Source organism: Miscanthus floridulus, unplaced genomic scaffold, assembly GCF_019320115.1.
Source record: "Miscanthus floridulus cultivar M001 unplaced genomic scaffold, ASM1932011v1 os_1012, whole genome shotgun sequence".
NCBI classification, from domain to species: Eukaryota; Viridiplantae; Streptophyta; class Magnoliopsida; order Poales; family Poaceae; genus Miscanthus; species Miscanthus floridulus.
In genome coordinates, this window is record NW_027097466.1 from 10,468 (window position 1) to 26,840 (window position 16,373).

General features: G+C 48.7%; 1 protein-coding gene and 2 pseudogenes across 1 annotated transcript; 1 reads left to right on the plus strand and 2 right to left on the minus strand.

Moving 5' to 3' along the window:
- Positions 1-1,237: 1,237 nt before the first annotated feature.
- On the minus strand, positions 1,238-2,178 carry LOC136533613 (uncharacterized; annotated as a pseudogene).
- Positions 2,179-5,707: 3,529 nt separating this feature from the next.
- Positions 5,708-7,268, plus strand: LOC136533614 (E3 ubiquitin-protein ligase EL5-like). Its single transcript, XM_066526164.1, has one exon. The coding sequence runs from the start codon at positions 5,883-5,885 to the stop codon at positions 7,101-7,103; it is 1,221 nt and encodes a 406-aa protein (XP_066382261.1). The 5' UTR covers positions 5,708-5,882; the 3' UTR covers positions 7,104-7,268.
- Positions 7,269-8,527: 1,259 nt separating this feature from the next.
- LOC136533615 (SEC12-like protein 2) lies at positions 8,528-13,423 on the minus strand (annotated as a pseudogene).
- Between the last annotated feature and the right edge of the window lie 2,950 nt (positions 13,424-16,373).

Below are 16,373 nucleotides of genomic sequence, written 5' to 3' on the forward strand. Positions count from 1 at the left end.
GCCATTTTGGCTATCTCTTAGAGATGCTCGTACTTGTCTGTAATTTGTAAAGTAATGGAAGCTTGGGAGTAGGATAGTCGCCCTCTTGTATAAATAGAGCCCATTGGGCTATGTAAAGAGGTGGTTTTCCCTTACATATTGAAATCCTAGCTAGCTTATTATCTCCCTCTCTCTCTCTCTCACTTCTATTTAGCTCCAAACCTAAATGTGATATTGTGAGTATGGTAACAGTTCCACTCGCATATTATTATTTCAAAAGATACCTAGTTCGCCGCTACGGCCGTACTGCTTACAGCAAAAACATGATCCAAATCCAGAGTGTTTTTCAAATTCTCCACCCGCGTCTTGTGCAGTAAACAGCCTGTTCGGGAAGCCGTATCGTATCGTGGATTATTTACTGCTGGCTGGTTTGGTGTGAGAGAAAAACACTGTTCCCGACTGGAAATTTACGATCGTTTACGAGCAAGCGAACAGGCTTAAGCATTGATGGGGCAAAACGCCTCGCCAGCTCGTGAAGCTCTTTCACTGTCGCGGCGTTGCCGAGGCCGCGACAGTTCCAACTTAGACAACTCATTGGGGATGGCGGCAATCCTCGAGGGAGCCCGCCCCGTCTTCCATTATGCGCTTCCAATCTCCCAAACAGAACGCTCGGATCACGAACAAAATCCCATCCATAACACTCAAACCTCTGGACGGCGTCGTCGCCATCACATGCCAACACCACAATCCACGATCCCGCTCAGCATCGCTAAGCGTAAGCTCCTGCGATAGCTTGCCGACGTCAAGCTCTCTTCTCCTCGCTTTCCATTTGCCTGATTCATCCGCCATGGTTCACCGGTCCAACCACCACCACCAGACCCTAGATCCCCTCCTGCCAAGGCCGGGAAGATGCGTAAAGCAGCCCCTGGGTCAGCCCGAACAGGATAGAGACAAGGGAAGATCAGTGGAGGATGCCTGGCGTCGGATCTCCTTCGCCGCCGCAGCCGTCGACGAAGTCTGCCGTAGCCCCTATGCTCCGCTAGGGTCGCCGCCACATCTCGCGTTCTCGGGAAGGTCTGGTCTGTGTGAAATGACAACAGCCTATGAATTTCTGTCGAGCTAGGCCTAGCAAAGCTCCATCCAGCCGGCCCAATCTCCTTGGGCACACGAAGCACAAATCAGGCAGAGGTCCAAATGACCCACACGAAGGTGCCACGGGCCTCAAAATTCTAGCCCAACAAAGGTTATTAACCTCAGCTCATGAAGGTGTGGCTGTTCTCGAAGCTCCAAGCCCAAGCGAAGGTCCAGTAAGGACACCGGAGGTCTCCAGGTTATTCCCATACCTTGCCGCGGCGACGGCGAAGCACCCGAGCACGTACACGAACGCGAGGAACACGATCCCGAACAGCTGGAAGTCCGCCAGCTGCTCGGCGCGCTCCTGCGCCGCGGCGCCGCCGCCGCGACACTCGACGCGCAGCCCGTGGGGAGCATTGGCCCGTACAGCGCCAGCGCGGTCTGGTAGAACCACAGGCGCTGGACGGCGATGAGGACGCCGGCCGGCGCCGAGGTCCGCGGGGAGGCAGGGCAGGAGCGCGCCGGCCGGCGACGATGGCGGCGATGCAGAGCGCGAGGAGGACGAGGAGGAGGGAGGGCGTGGTAGTAGCCCTCCAGCTGCCCTGTGTGCGTGGTGGAGTGGAAGTGGAAGACAGGAAGAGCAGGGACGAACTCCGCCGTGAATGCGCTCGCCAACACCAGGCTCAGCGCGCCGAAGAGGAAGAACATGAGGAGCATGCCGGCGTGCTCGAGGCCGCCGAGGTGGGCCGCCGCCGGTGAGGACGACGCGGAGCGGGCTGGCGTAGAAGAGCTCCACGCACATGTGCAGGAACGCGCCGCCGGCCACCACGTGTGCAGCTCCAGGAGCCGACTGCACTTGCGATTTGTTTTTTGGTGCTGGATTGACGGCTGCCCACGGGAACAGGGACGTCACTTAGAGATCCGGTAGCACATGGATTTGAAGAAATCTATTTGCCAGAATATTACAAATGGGGATGTAGCTCAGATGGTAGAGCGCTCGCTTAGCATGCGAGAGGTACGGGATCGATACCCCGCATCTCCAACTAGCTTTTTTCGTTTTTGCGAATTGAAAACTTTTTGTCCAGCCCAAATGTCATATTATATACTTTGGGCTTTCGTTACCATTGCACCTGAATCCGGCCCACAACAGTATTATTTTTGGGCTTTCCTTATTATCCTCCTTCGTTTACCTTACCATTCCACCTAGAGCCGGCCCACATCAGTATTCCTCATTCTCCCGAAAACGGCCCACATCAGTAGTGAAGTGACGATACATTTGCAGCCCCACCAAGTACGTCTCCATTCCCCAATCCCCACAAGGTAGTACTATTCTTCTTTTTATCAAAAGTCAATATGGTTTCAGACTTTCAGTAGGAGTATATATATTATTATCATATTATGTACAAACAGTTTTTTGAAACAGAAATTTTCCTCTTCTATTCTCGTATGGCGTCGTTGAAACACTTTGGAGGACAAATGAAGGCCCTCAGTCCTCGTGGTTCAACGAATTATGTGCCAATATAATACTCACTCAAGTTCTCCTAAGTCAGTTTTTGTCATAGATGCGTACCATTATTTTGTACAAAGTTGTTAACCTCAAAAAAAATACTTATTTTTAAAATATAGAAATCGGTTTATTTATAGATTAAAAGATTACACAGTTTGTTTGGACAATACCGACCGACAGTCCTTACGACATTTACAATAGACGGCATAGGAGAGAGACTTGTAAAATTTTCATACTCGTGCGGGGCCCGGCCGCTCGCCTGCTGCTGCTTTCCTTTCCTCCCAACCAACTGCGTTGACCACCGATTACTCCTCGAGGCCGGATGTTTTTTCAGAAAGGTGCTCGGGAGGTGATGATATTGCGACTCCGAGCCTCCGCATACACGGGGACGTACGTGGCGTGGCCAACGGTGGCGATCGTCGCGGTACGTACGCTTGCGCCGTATGCGGTCACTGCCGGTGACCACACGACATGACTGTTTACTTTCTAGGTTGTTCGATTTGATTTTGACCGTTACATAGACTCTGATCTTAGTTTTAGATCCGCTACGGAAATCGACACCGGTTAAATTATTTTTCCGCAACGGCATGTGGCGCCTCCAAATACGGCACGTATGTACTATCATGTATGCGTACACATAGACTCGTACGTAGACTGCGGCAACGGTCCAAGAAAATGGACGTACTACAGTGCGCGTATACACGACACTATCGGAAGGCTTACGAGTCCAAAAACGTGAATATGTAAGGGTCCGAGTGCAAATTCAGCTGGGAGCTACTCCGTGGCTCGGCTGCACCTGCACGGCAAGGATATATATGCTATTGCTTGCTGTTGTGTAATGGCAACAGCCACCCAACACCAAACCATATTTATCTATCTACTGCTGTCGGTACTATTTGCTTCCGCGTTGTTCGCTTGAATTTATTCAGAGCTACTTTTTAAGTATAGAACAGTGTTTTTTTTTATAATATTTCAGCATAAGCATCAGTATAAGTCAAATTTCAGCATCACGCCTGTCTACGTCCTTCCCAATGAATCCTTTAAATTTAAACCTCACAGTAATCTACAGCCACATGCCCACATCAGTCAGTGTCGCAACTCGTTGCTCACCAGCCCACTCGACTCGATCAAAGATTACCTATCCTACCGCTGTTATTACTGTTGTTTTATCAGTGGCTGTAACTTGTATGGGAGTCTGTTTGACTGTACGGCTGATGATATTTACAGCTGATAAGCCTGCCACCGTGGCTGTTTTTGTTGTAAAACAAAACACTGTACCATTACTGTTTTCGTTGTCTCTCTGTAAAAATATGGAGTATACCACGGTTGACAAATGCAAGAGAGTCTAGTCAAAAACAGGAAAGAGGGGGTGGTCACGGGCTCACACGGCTTTGGTTAACAGCATCTTCGTATATAGAGTACCTGAGAACGATCAGATGAATTATTACAAATGCACGGGAAAAACTACAAACGAACCTTCATTTGTCTGCCATTAGCCGTCCATGCCGGTAGTGCAGGCGTCAGGAAGTCCTGACGGATGCACGCGTCCACACGTCTGCGCAGCCTTCTTCCTTCCGCTGATTTTTTTTCCAGCCCTGCACGCGCACGTCGTTCCATCACAGCACCCGCGATTTCGGACTACTCGCCTCGCAAGCGCAACCTGCCCTATCCACCTCGATTCCAGGCCATTCGCCCTGCCCCGTCCGCTGGACACCGGCACGTCATCCGCCCGGCCCGTCCACTGGCCCCCAGCTCGTCGCGACCCATTCGCTGGTGGCTGTGCGGTGCCACCATCACTGACAATGCAGTCTTACTCTCCTAACAACATAAAACACATAAATACAACTTATGTATAAAAACAGATGTAACATCAGGACAAACACTTGTAATATATCTGTAAAACATATGCAACATTCAGATAAAACACTTGCAAGAAAGGAGTTAGATCACTGTGTTACAAAGAGAGGAGTTAGACCATTGTATTATAAAAGTAATACACTACATACCCCGACCGAGTTTACAAAATAAACGAACCGACTTGACACGTGATTATGAAAATAAAAGGCCATTATGAAATAGAACACGCAAGCCAGAGACAATTAATTTTGTTCTAACTTTTAGATATATAGCTTTTGCTATGTACCTAAATATACATTATGTCTATATACATAGTAAAAACTACTTTCTCCATTCTAAATTATAAGTCGTTTTGATTTTTTTGGTACATCCATTTTGTTATGCATCTAGATATAATAATATATCTAGATACATAGTAAAATAGATGAACAAAAAAAAGTCAAAGCGACTTATAATTTGGAATGGAGAAAGTATGTATCTAGAAAAACTGGAACGACTTATAATTTAAAATAGATGGAGTACTTAAAACTTACTTGATAAATCAGTTGATTATGGCCCCATTCGCTGGTCTGAATCTTGACTGAAACTGGTTGAAAAACACTGTTCTGGTTGAATTGTTGTGAGAGAAAAATACTGTTCCGGCTGAAAAAATAAGCCGAACAAGTCGAATATGGGTAAGCCGAACGGGACCTATGTCAAGAAGAAATGCTTTTCTTTCTTTTGTCCAATAATTTTCATTAGTTAGCTTTCTAATACCTGAAAATCATCTGAAGAAAGAAAAACAGGATGGGAGAGAGAAACCGAGGAACAACCAGATAAATATCCATCACGGTTGCACACTTATATTTACGACTATATCTACTATTTAATTTAAAAAAAGATTAAATACAATTTTTCTTTCATTTATCAACAGTGAATTATAGAGTTACTTTAAGAAGCTATATCTACTTTAAGAAGCTTGGTACGGCATCTTTGATTATTTAGGATGAAGTTTGCATGAAATGGCCATGAAGATCTCCAAGATATGTTTAAGGAATTAGACATATTGTAAATTATATGATTAATGCGAGAAATAACTTTATTATGCCTTGTTACGTGTAAGTGTTTCCCAGATTGTATATATATGGTCATATATAATTGTGTGAAAGTTGAACTCTGGAAAAAAAATCGTTGTTTGATTATTTTCATATACATCTAGCACGAACATGCATAGTCCAGCAGTGTCACAATCTCCGTTAAAATCAGTTCTTTTTACAAACACAAATTTCCATCGAATCATGAGAAATATATACTACACTACACTAAAAACCACTGCCACTTTTCACAGGTCACCCTTCTACCACATCATCAGCACGCTAATAACAACACATTCACATTGAAGACTAGGCAAGGCCGAGCTGAGCAGTGCAACCACACACACCGCGTCTCACACGGTTGAGCCATTGAAGCGCGTCAAGGCGAACCCATGGCGCCGCCGCCGGAGGAGGAGAAGCCGCTGCCGCGGCCAGAGCCAGAGCCAAAGCCGCCGAAGGTGCCGGAGCCGCCGAAGCCCAAGCCGGCGGGGCCGTTGCCTGAGCGGGACGGGGACGGGGACCCCGCCGTCGTCGTCGCCACCACGTCCCCGCCGGCGGACCTCTTCTGCGCCGACACCTGCTCCGGCGCATGCGCTTACTTACCGCACTGCCAGCCGTCGCCCCCGCCGTCGTCGCGCGGGACCACCTTGCACCTGCGCTCGAGCCGGCTCCCCACCCCGCTCATCGCGCTCTCGGCGTCGCTCCTCGCCGTCTCCGCGGTCCTCCTGCTCGTGCTGCTCATCCACCGCCTCGTGGCGCAGCGGCGCAGGCGGCGGCGGGCGCGGGACGCGGCGCTGGCGCTGGCTCACCACGGCGAGGAGGGAGGAGGGGGCCACCAGGTGCTGGCTGGCGCGGTGGCGCAGGAGGTGGGGGAGGAGGAGGCCGGCGGCGGCGGCGGCGTGCACCACGTGTGGTACATACGGACCAAGGGCCTCGACGAGCGCGACATCGCGGCCATCGCCGCGGTGGTGTACGACGCCAAGCAGCGCCGGGGCGGTGGCGGAGGGGGCACCAACGGCGACGACGGGGACGGGGACGACGGCAGCTGCGCGGTGTGCCTCGCGGAGTTCCGGGACGGCGAGACGCTGCGCCTGCTGCCGCGGTGCGGCCACGCGTTCCACCGCGGGTGCATCGACACCTGGCTCCGCGCCCACGTCAACTGCCCGCTCTGCCGCGCGCCCGTCCAGGTCGCCCTCGCCGCCTCCGCCAACAATCCTAGCGCCGCGCCGGGCGCGCCCGCCGCCACGCCGGGGGCCCGGCAGGAGAGGAATCTTGTTGGCGCCGTCGGTGGCGTTCAGGCGACAGAGGAGACCGCGCGCGGCGGCGGCGTGCCGGACCGCGCCGTCAGGAGGGCCGCGTCCATGGTGGCGCTGCCGCGGCGGGCGTGGCCGGACGTCTCGATGCGGGCGCCGGCGTCGAGCAGCGGCCGCGAGGAGGACATGACGGGGCTCGGCAAGATCAGCCGGCTTCTCAAGTTCTCGGACGCGCTGGAGATGGCCGGAATCGGGGTCGAGCGGTCGGTCTCGTTTGGCGCCGGGAGCTGCCAGCGCTTGCCGCCAAGGTCGGGGCCCTCGGTCGCCGCAGGCGTCAGCGCTGACGAGACGTCGCAGTGAACTGGTTGACGCCGACGATGAGGTGATTGGATAAAAGTTGCAGCTTTGGGAGTTGAAGGTTGGTGTTGGTTTGCAAAGTTTTGTGTGGCACATGGGAAGGTAAAAATATCATCTTTCCATGTTTCGTGTAAAATCACAAGTAAATAACTCGTGAGTTTGTGCATATACTGCGGAGCGTCAGAAATTGTAAATAAGAATTCTTGACAAAAGAAGTTGTGTGCGAAATCAGAGAAAGTAAGTACGCATACATGTGTAACATATAAAAGATCACTCCTGTTCGTCCTGGGTACAGAATTTCTGAAAGATATGGGTGAACTGAAAGCATATGTTGCTCAAATTTGGCCCACTGATCTCTAGTTTCTCTGTATCCATCATGACCCACCATGACCTTTAATTCTCGTATGTCTATGATCTTTAAGCTGCTGCTGCCTGCAGGAATAAGGACCAAACATCAGTCTCAATCTTGTTGAGATTCAGGTGCAGATTGCAGGCATCACCCAGATAAACTTTAAAGGAGATGAATTACTTGTGGATGATGCCAACTAGGCAATTTGTTCTGTTCCCATCCCAATACAGAATGAATTGGATGCTATCCCAATTCCCAAATCCCAACCCTATTCACCGAAAGTAAACCCAAGGATTGCATTGCACCTGAAGGCCTTGTTAAATTTGCCTGCCGAGGTCAGGATTCTGGACGAGAAGTTCCATCGGACAAGCCATCTCACCTGCCTTGCCATGTCTCTGTCAGGGTAACACCTCATTAAAAATGATGCTTCTGTTTGCAATGCTAATGGTGTGAGGTTAAAGTAGGCAGGGTTGGCAGTTCTTCCCAGTCGCCTCTCAAGGCAGCCAGTAGTGTGCATCAATTATTTGGACCGGACGGTTGTTGTAGGTCGTTGTTGGTCATCAAATGAGATGTGGATGCTGCAGTGCGCCTGTGCTGCTGGCTGTGGGTGAAGGCGTGAAGCTTCTAGGATGGAGTAAGAAACATAGCAATCACCTTCAACTTTTGGCATCGGGGTGCAGAAGTGACAAATTTTTTCTTGTAAATTCTTTTAGGTGTACCTCACGATTCTTTTAGGTTGATTCAGGATAAGGTCATGCACACCGCACATCAGACCCTTTTGAGATGTCCGTTCTTGAAGCAACCTTTTGGTCTCACCGCGTCAGAAGATCATTCAGGAGTATCGTCTGACCGTAGTGCACTGCACTGCTGGGCACACGCGTAGTATTAGACTTAGGGATAGTGACAACGGTGACACCTTTGAGTTCAGCAAACATATCATAGAACAAGAAAAACCGGCAAACTGCTCCTTGATTCCAGCACAGAGAGGTGTAGATCATAGTGTCACAACTCACAACACCCTTTTGTCATCCAAACAAAAGATTGGTCATCACATGTATATAAGCACCCAGAAGCTATGTGCATTTCAAATATTTTTTGTACATATTTAATGCGCTTACCTAATGAATTGTTTTTGCATAAAAAAATAAATTGTTTCTGAACTCTCCATATTGGACTCTTGAGACAATCTCCTTACAATTCATAAGTGCAGCATGAAGAAACATTGTTACAGATGACTATCACTTGCGACCATCAACTTACAAAACTTTGACAACAGGAGTACATGACCCTTTTTACTACAAACATGACAGGGCTCAATGCCTTTTGTTGTTGTCCTTGAGAAAAATAATGAAGTTGACCTAAGTCCAAAACTTGTTCAATCTCTGAAGCAATACTACTAATATGTCCAGTAGAGTAGATCAGTCAGGGCTGAACAGAAATCTATCTCAACGCGGCAACATTGCCAAAATGTCTTCTTTGTGCTGCATACAGTAGTACACCAAAATTGCAAGAATAATAACTAGTGGCATGGGCCATACGCTTGTTCCTGTCAGGACACAACCATCCATTTTTTTAGTATAGGGCTTGCAGGGAGTGGCTGGAAAAAACAAATCTATGAATTAAAGATGCAACATACCATTGCTCTTTGGGGACCCAACATATGTCACCCTTGCAGTAGAGTCAAAGGAAGTTGACAGCAATGTTCTGAAATGATGTAAATCAACTACAATGAGAAATTTCATTTTTTGTTTAGATTCATCAACTCGAAGTTAAAGATACTAACCTTGAATCCTGAGAGAAGGCCAGTGTAGTAACAATACCAAGATGAGCCTTTTTAACTGTTACAAGGGTCCTCAACTCCTCATGTCTTTTGAGCCAACTATGATGATGCTTCCTTCGATCGTTCCACTATAAACAAAAGGCAGACAAATAAAATTCTCAAGAAAATACATCAATAGTATCTCCACAAGATGATTAATAAATAAAACCAAGGGGATCTTTCCAATCTCACATCGCAAGAAGAGCACCATTGGGTGACACAGCAAAAGCTGAAATTGCCTCACGAGTTATTTTCTTTGATCCGATTCTCGTCCATGAGGTAGTATTCCAAGATACTATTTTTCCATAATCACCTAAAAAGCAATATTATTCAGGTATTGTACGACCTTAAGCTTGTTGCCTAATTCAATTTGTAACTAGGTCAAGTTCATCTTAATGCCACCTTGCATCGCTGTTATAAATAGGACGTGACTGTTGTCAGTCTTATTACAGAATCTGCAGAATCCAAATATTTCCCCCTGGAAATGTACAGATCAAAACTCTCTTGAAACAAGACACGAAATCATTAAAATAATGCATTTCGTCCAAGAAAGGAACTCACTGCTTCTCTTGGCAGACTAGCTACAACTTCAGATGACTGCAAATCCCACACTCTACATGGGCCACTGCTCCTATTCACAGCAAGAAACTTATCGTCGGAACTGAAAGCATGGACCAAAGCAGAGGAGCCCATCAGTATCGCACAACCAATATTCAAGTGGGAAGAGAGTTTAATGGTCATTTATTCACCTGATGGTAAGATCCTTAATTGATGTTTTAGTATCAGTTTCTGTGAGAACAGATGCCATGGCAGGCCACTTGAAGACTCTTAGATGCCCATCCTACAACAGAATAGAAAGAAACGAACATGTCAATAACCATAAGATTTCAATACCAAAACAGAAGCTCCAAGAGAAACAAGAAAATCACATATGAACCATGACAAAAACCTCAAAGCACAAATGCAAGACCATACTGATAAGTAATCTACTTAAATGGAGGCAAACCAGATTTGCCTTGTTATAATGTAAAAGCAAGATTAAATATCAGTGCTCAAAGACTGTTCTGCCAGTAGGAAACAACTATTAATAGATAAAACTTATCGAAACTGATAAGCATATCTTTGCTTTTAACGACAAATTATGCTCAATGTTTTCAAGGTAGTAAGGCGAGGCGTGGCGACTGACTACCGCCTTACGCTTAAGCGACTAAGGCGTGAGGCGAGGCGACGCCTTAACATCTTAAGGGAATCTTAAAAGAGCAGCTTAGAGTGGTAGATAATGAAGAAAAACAAAAAGGAAAAAGGAAAAAGAAAGGAGAAGGAGCAAGTAGTCTGGCCCAGCCCACCAGGCAGCCCATATACCCCTCACCTTTGACCTTCCTGCTCCATCTTTCGAACTCCCAATCCTCTCTCTCCAGCACCTCTCTCTCTCTCTCGTTCTCCAACTACCGCTCCGCCTCCGCCCCTCTTTGTCTCTTGCTTCCCCTCTCTCCTCCAGATGTGCTGCTCTTCTTGCTTGATAGACGGAGGAACAGAAGGGCTTTGGACGCTGCAGCTCGATGGAGGAACAGAGGAGGCAAGATGTTGCAGGTCAGCGCCGATTGGGGGAACATGGCCGCAGCCCGCACAGGCGGCCGCACGGCTCGGCGGCAGGCGGGCAGCAACTTCTCCCGTCGGTGCGGGAGAACGCGTCCGCACGGGCGAGCTGCGGCTTCTGGTTCCCCTCCCGCTCTCCTGCTGGTGAATCTCCTGCGCGCCCGCTCTCTCTCCCTCCGGCGCGCTCTGTTTCTCCTGCGCACCGCCTTACGCCATGGTGTGGAATCCCCGTATGGCGCCCGCCTTGCTCGATTTCGACGAATCGGACACCAAATCGACGACTTCCGGACGCCATGGTAGTAAGGCGGACGCCATACCAATCTGAGGCGAGTCGTCCGCCAAGTCGTCCCGCCTGTAGCGCCTTGCCGATTAGGCGACGCCAAAGCGACGCCTTAAAAACATTGATTATGCTGATGGCGCAAACATGAATAAAACAAGGACGTATCATAAAAAGTGCATCTCAAGAACTACTTAATGTTATTTGGTATCTCCATACGTTACAGACATAAACTGAAACAATTTCATTCAGAACTGCACTGGCTGTACTTTCTAGCCAAAGATTTTTGTACCATGTTGACCACGAAACAAGAATCTCTTTGCCTAAAATTAACAATATACACCCACCTCTTCAGATACCTCAACTCACTATCAGAATCCCCCATACATACTATTGTACTTGTACCAAATGATTAATAAGTTGCCAAAACGAGCTAATTGTTTGGCTACATTAATCGGTACTAAAAAATGTTGCTTATGATGACCATACTATGCAGTATACATTTTTTCTGCATGATGCCATGAAGGATATTAATTTTAGTACACCTAGAAATTACCAAGCTAACATATCTTTCTAGGCATTTTTTTCCATTTATGATGTCAGACTCAGAAGAACAAATAAAGTTGAAAGTTGGAAACTTAGAATGCATTCCAATCTAGGTACTCGAAGCGCCTATAGTTTTCCCTTGGGACAAAGTCAAATAGGAAAGGAAAATAAAAAGATGCTAACTAAACCTACCAACAATAATTACAAAAAAAAATGGAAAAAAGTACACCATATTAACTTACCTCACCACCGATGGCAAGTATTGAACCTTCTCCACTGAAGGATACCGACAACTGCAAACCAACATCTTTGAGCTCCGCTAAAGCTTCCCGGTCTGGCTCCAAAGCCAGCTTCTGTGGTCCCTCTCCTTCCTGTGATTCCCATCGATACAACCTACATGAGTGTTTTCGTAGTTAAAATTATGAAAAAGCAAACTTTTCAACCAAGTTTAATTATTTATTTACTGTTCACAGGAATACGAAACAAGACAGAATTATCCTTTCTAGAATATAAGATTATGGCGAAGCATATAAGGTACATTTTGTAGCTGATACTTTCTGAACCACAAACACATCTATACTGATAACAACTAAGAAAGCCCAAATATGCTCCATGTTAGACCGCAAAAATTAGATGGTAAGGGATTTAATTACTAAGGAAACAGGAAATAATCAAGCACGCCCATAATACCACCTTTTACTAGCAAGATTCAACAGTATATAAGCTATCTTCTTGAATAAAATGGCTTGGGCTATATACAAGGCAATTTGCAAATACCTTCACTTCAGGCTATGTCACTTGTTACTAGCAAGATTGCAAATACCTTCAACTTCAGGCCATGTCACTTGTTACTAGCAAGATTCGACATTACATGTTATTTTCCCGGATGGAGTAGTCTATATTGAATACCACCCATTAGGTGGTTATCTAGACTAGACAATGGAGGGCACAAATGTATCACATTCGGATCATTTATGCAGATCAGAATTCAATACCAACCAATACATTAGCCAGGCTACTTTGTTTCAAAAAAACATTAGCCAGGCTACAGGAGCAAACGCAATGCAGGGTACAAACTCAAAGGATATGATCCGAGGGGCCGAGGGGGCGATGGGGCGAGGGCGCATACCTGCAGCCGTTGGGGAAAGCGCAGAACACGCCATCGCCGCGCGGGTGGACGGCCATTCTGTACGGCAACCTCCTCTCGGGTCTTCACCTCAACCACCTGCCCACCACCACGGAACGCCAAATCAGCACGGGACACTCAGCCGCACCCTAGATCGGAGCGGGATCTGGGAGGACGGGTCGCTCACCGTCTCGGGGGACAGGGCGGCCGGCGCGGCCTCTTCCCCTGCGGCGAGGGCCGCCACCACGATCTTGTTCGGCACGCCGCTCCGGCCCTCCACGCCGCCGCCCCCGAGCACAGCCATCGGAGGCGAGGGAGAGGAGGGGGAGGAGGAGGAGGCATCCGCGTCCGCCTCGGCGGCGGGAGGGTCGGGCTTGAGGATGTGGGCGAGCGGGAGCCAGGCGGCGCAGTAGATCGGGAAGCCGTAGGACTGGCTACCGCCGCCGCGAGTCGCCATCGCGCGGAGAAGGGGAGGGTGAGGAGCGCCCGGGTGCCGGAGGGAGGTGGGACGGTGGCGGTGGCCGCCGGTGAGGAGGTGGGCGCGGCGGACGGTGGAGGGGAGCGCGTGTGTGGGGCTGGTGACGGGAATATTAACGCGGCTTGTGTAAAGTTCCGTCTGGGTGGGTTGACCACTTGACCTCCAGAAGAGATGGGTTTTCTTCGCTTCAAAGTTGGGCCGTATAATCGAAGATTTTTTTTGGTAAAAAAAATGTAAGATTCGTATAATCGAGTATATTTTTTGAGTGGTAATAAAATAAATAAAATATTGCTAAAAAATAAATAAAAAATTAATGTACTAGTGATCGTAAACTTGTCATGGTATATACCCGTTAGGTGTACAAACTCTTTGTAAGTGGCCTTTAAGTAGTGCACCACGCATCCATATTACTTCGTCAACGTTTTCATCGACATTTAATCTCTCCAACATTTAATTTTTTCATAAAATATAAAACCTCTTTTTCTTCTGCTACAACAGAAAACAAAAGTGTGTGGGATTTGACTACACATGGATGAGAGGGTTTGGGATTTGCCTACACATGGATGAGGGGTTTTGCAAGGGCGACACACTCCCACCACTTCCCAGCCCCGCGGCTGTTCTCGCACCCATTGCTTCTGGAGCTCCTGCTGTGCCTCCACAAGCGGGGACCGCCATAGCCACCGCTCCTGCTCCCACGCCGCGTTCAAGCACGACAGCGACCCTGATCCCACCTCATCCTCATGAACGCCAATTTACCGATGGTTGAAGTTGCGGCTATGGTGATCGGTGAAGACCTCCTTCATCGTGGAGATGCTCGCGTCGTCGTTGTTGTTCATTTGAAACGGTGCGGCTTCTAGTCTTGCTATTGGCCCTCCTCTGCTATCTACTCTGTTGGGCGCTTCCTCTTCCTTGGTCCTCCACCTCCACCGTCTAGTTCATCATGCGCTCCCTCCTCATCCTTCACAAGGATGCTGGCGCTTGGGCTGCAGGCCTGTCGATAAGCTTGTAATGTATGAGTACATCTTTACCTCTAACTAAAATTGTTGAGCGAAGAGTTCTTCCAACCCATTTTTTATTTGTAAAATACACTTGTGCCCTTCATATTATTTCGTATGTGACATAAACATATGACCTGTGCTGGTAGAGCCATGTTTTACGCTTGAACTTATCAGTCCGGCTTATCAGCCAGGCTACAATATTTTTCTCTCACAATAATACAACATCAGCAGGTTTATCAGCCACAAAAACTATCAGCCGAAGCGGAACGATTTGTATCCAACGATGGTACGGAATGCGACTTCAAGACGTATGGGGGCCAACGTGCTGCACAGAGCTGTAGTGACTCCTCTCAGTGCGAAGGCCACACGCGCGCGTTCAATTTCCAGTCTTGGGATCGGTCGAGTGTGGGCACCAGGTTTACCCCCTAGGGAACCATACGACGTGTATGTGGGTAATGTGTGTGCATGTGTGCTCGTTAGACACGTTTCGAGATTTCTGGGGCAGTCCACCGTATTTGAGCGTACTGTCAATATAAGGGCCTATTTGGTAGGGATTCAGATTCATTAGATTTAGATTTAAGAGCTTGGATCCACTAAATCCGGATTTAGCAAAATGGTGGATCTGGAGGCTAGATTCATCATTTTGTGGATCTCCTCAGGGAAAAATAACCCACCATTGTCACTGATTACACAAACGTACCCCTTCATTCTTTTTTCTTTCTCTTCTTCCTCCCGCGCCTTTCTCTCTCCCGTGGAAAAAAAACACCGCTGCTCCCATAGGAGCTCTAGCCGCGCCGGGGGGGGCCAGGCGTGTGGGGCTGGCAAGATCCAGCTGTGGGCGCCCGGCCGCGGCCTCCTCCTGCTCTTTCCTCCACGCCCTCACCATCGTCTTCTCCACGGCCGGCTGCTCGAGCTCCTTCATGGCGCCCGCCACGCCCTCACCCGCAACGAGCTCCTTCGTCTCAAGTGGGTTGCGCGCCTGGCTGCGCTAGCGCCGCCCCTCCCCAAGGCAGCCATGCCTGCGCCACCCCCTCCCCAGGGCGGTCGTGCCTGTGCTGCCCCAACCCAAGCCGGCGAGGCCGTCCACGGTCGTGAGCAGGCGAGGCGTGCATGCGATGCACTCTGCTCTACTCGATAGGAAGAGGAAAGAAGAGCTGACGTGCGAACCCAGGTTAGTAGTAAGGCAGAGAGAACACTAGAGCCCAAGGGCAATTCTGGCCATTTCAACGAAAATGCCCTTGTGGATCTGGAGCTGCATTAGCCAAACAGTTTTTGGTGGATCTCATATCCACGGTGGATCTAATCCGCGGTGAATCCCAGATCGAGATTTACTTTTTCCGTGGTGAATCCCTGCCAAATAGGCCCGTCTATAAAAGACTTAGGGGGCATTTGGATAGATGGTGGGTAAGGGAAATGGAAATATAGTAGGATATGGAGAGGTGGGTTGTGGATTGGGAAAAAGATCGGAGGCCCAGTCTGTTGTTTGGTTACAATCGGTTTGGGTAAGGGTTAAGTGGGCCCCATGAGTAAATAAAAAAATGAAACCCACCTTATCCATTCACCAGGATCAGGGAACTGCTAGCGCCCGGACGTCCGATCTGGGCACTAGCGTCCGGACGCTGGGACCTTCGTACCGCACCTCACCCCATCCCTCGATCCCGTCCGCCCCCCGCACGGAACGCCCCCCTCCCCCCAACAGAATAGTAGACTCGATCTCAACCAAAACAACAGAGCAAACAACGGAGCACCTCGTGGTGGCTCGTTCCGTCCCGCAGGCGCCGCATCTCGCCATCCCACCGCACCGCCCCGTCCCATCCCCCCGCCGCGCTCCGCTAGGTGCGTCGCATCCTCACCGCGCTCCATCAGAAGTATTACTTGTTTGCAACATCAAACAAAGCATGATACGAGATGCAACATCAGAACAAAGTCTACTGCAATATTAGAACAAAGCTACTACACAACAGAACAAAGGTACTGTAACGCGAGATGCAAGATCAGAAAAAAGAAACTAATGCAACAAAAAATATTACTTGTTGCAACACCGTAACAAGGCTACTGCAACAAAAAATAGAACAAAAAGCAAA

Excerpts from the sequence above, each read along its gene's own strand:
- LOC136533614 (XM_066526164.1), top strand. The coding sequence starts at position 5,883 with ATGGCGCCGCCGCCGGAGGAGGAGAAGCCGCTGCCGCGGCCAGAGCCA.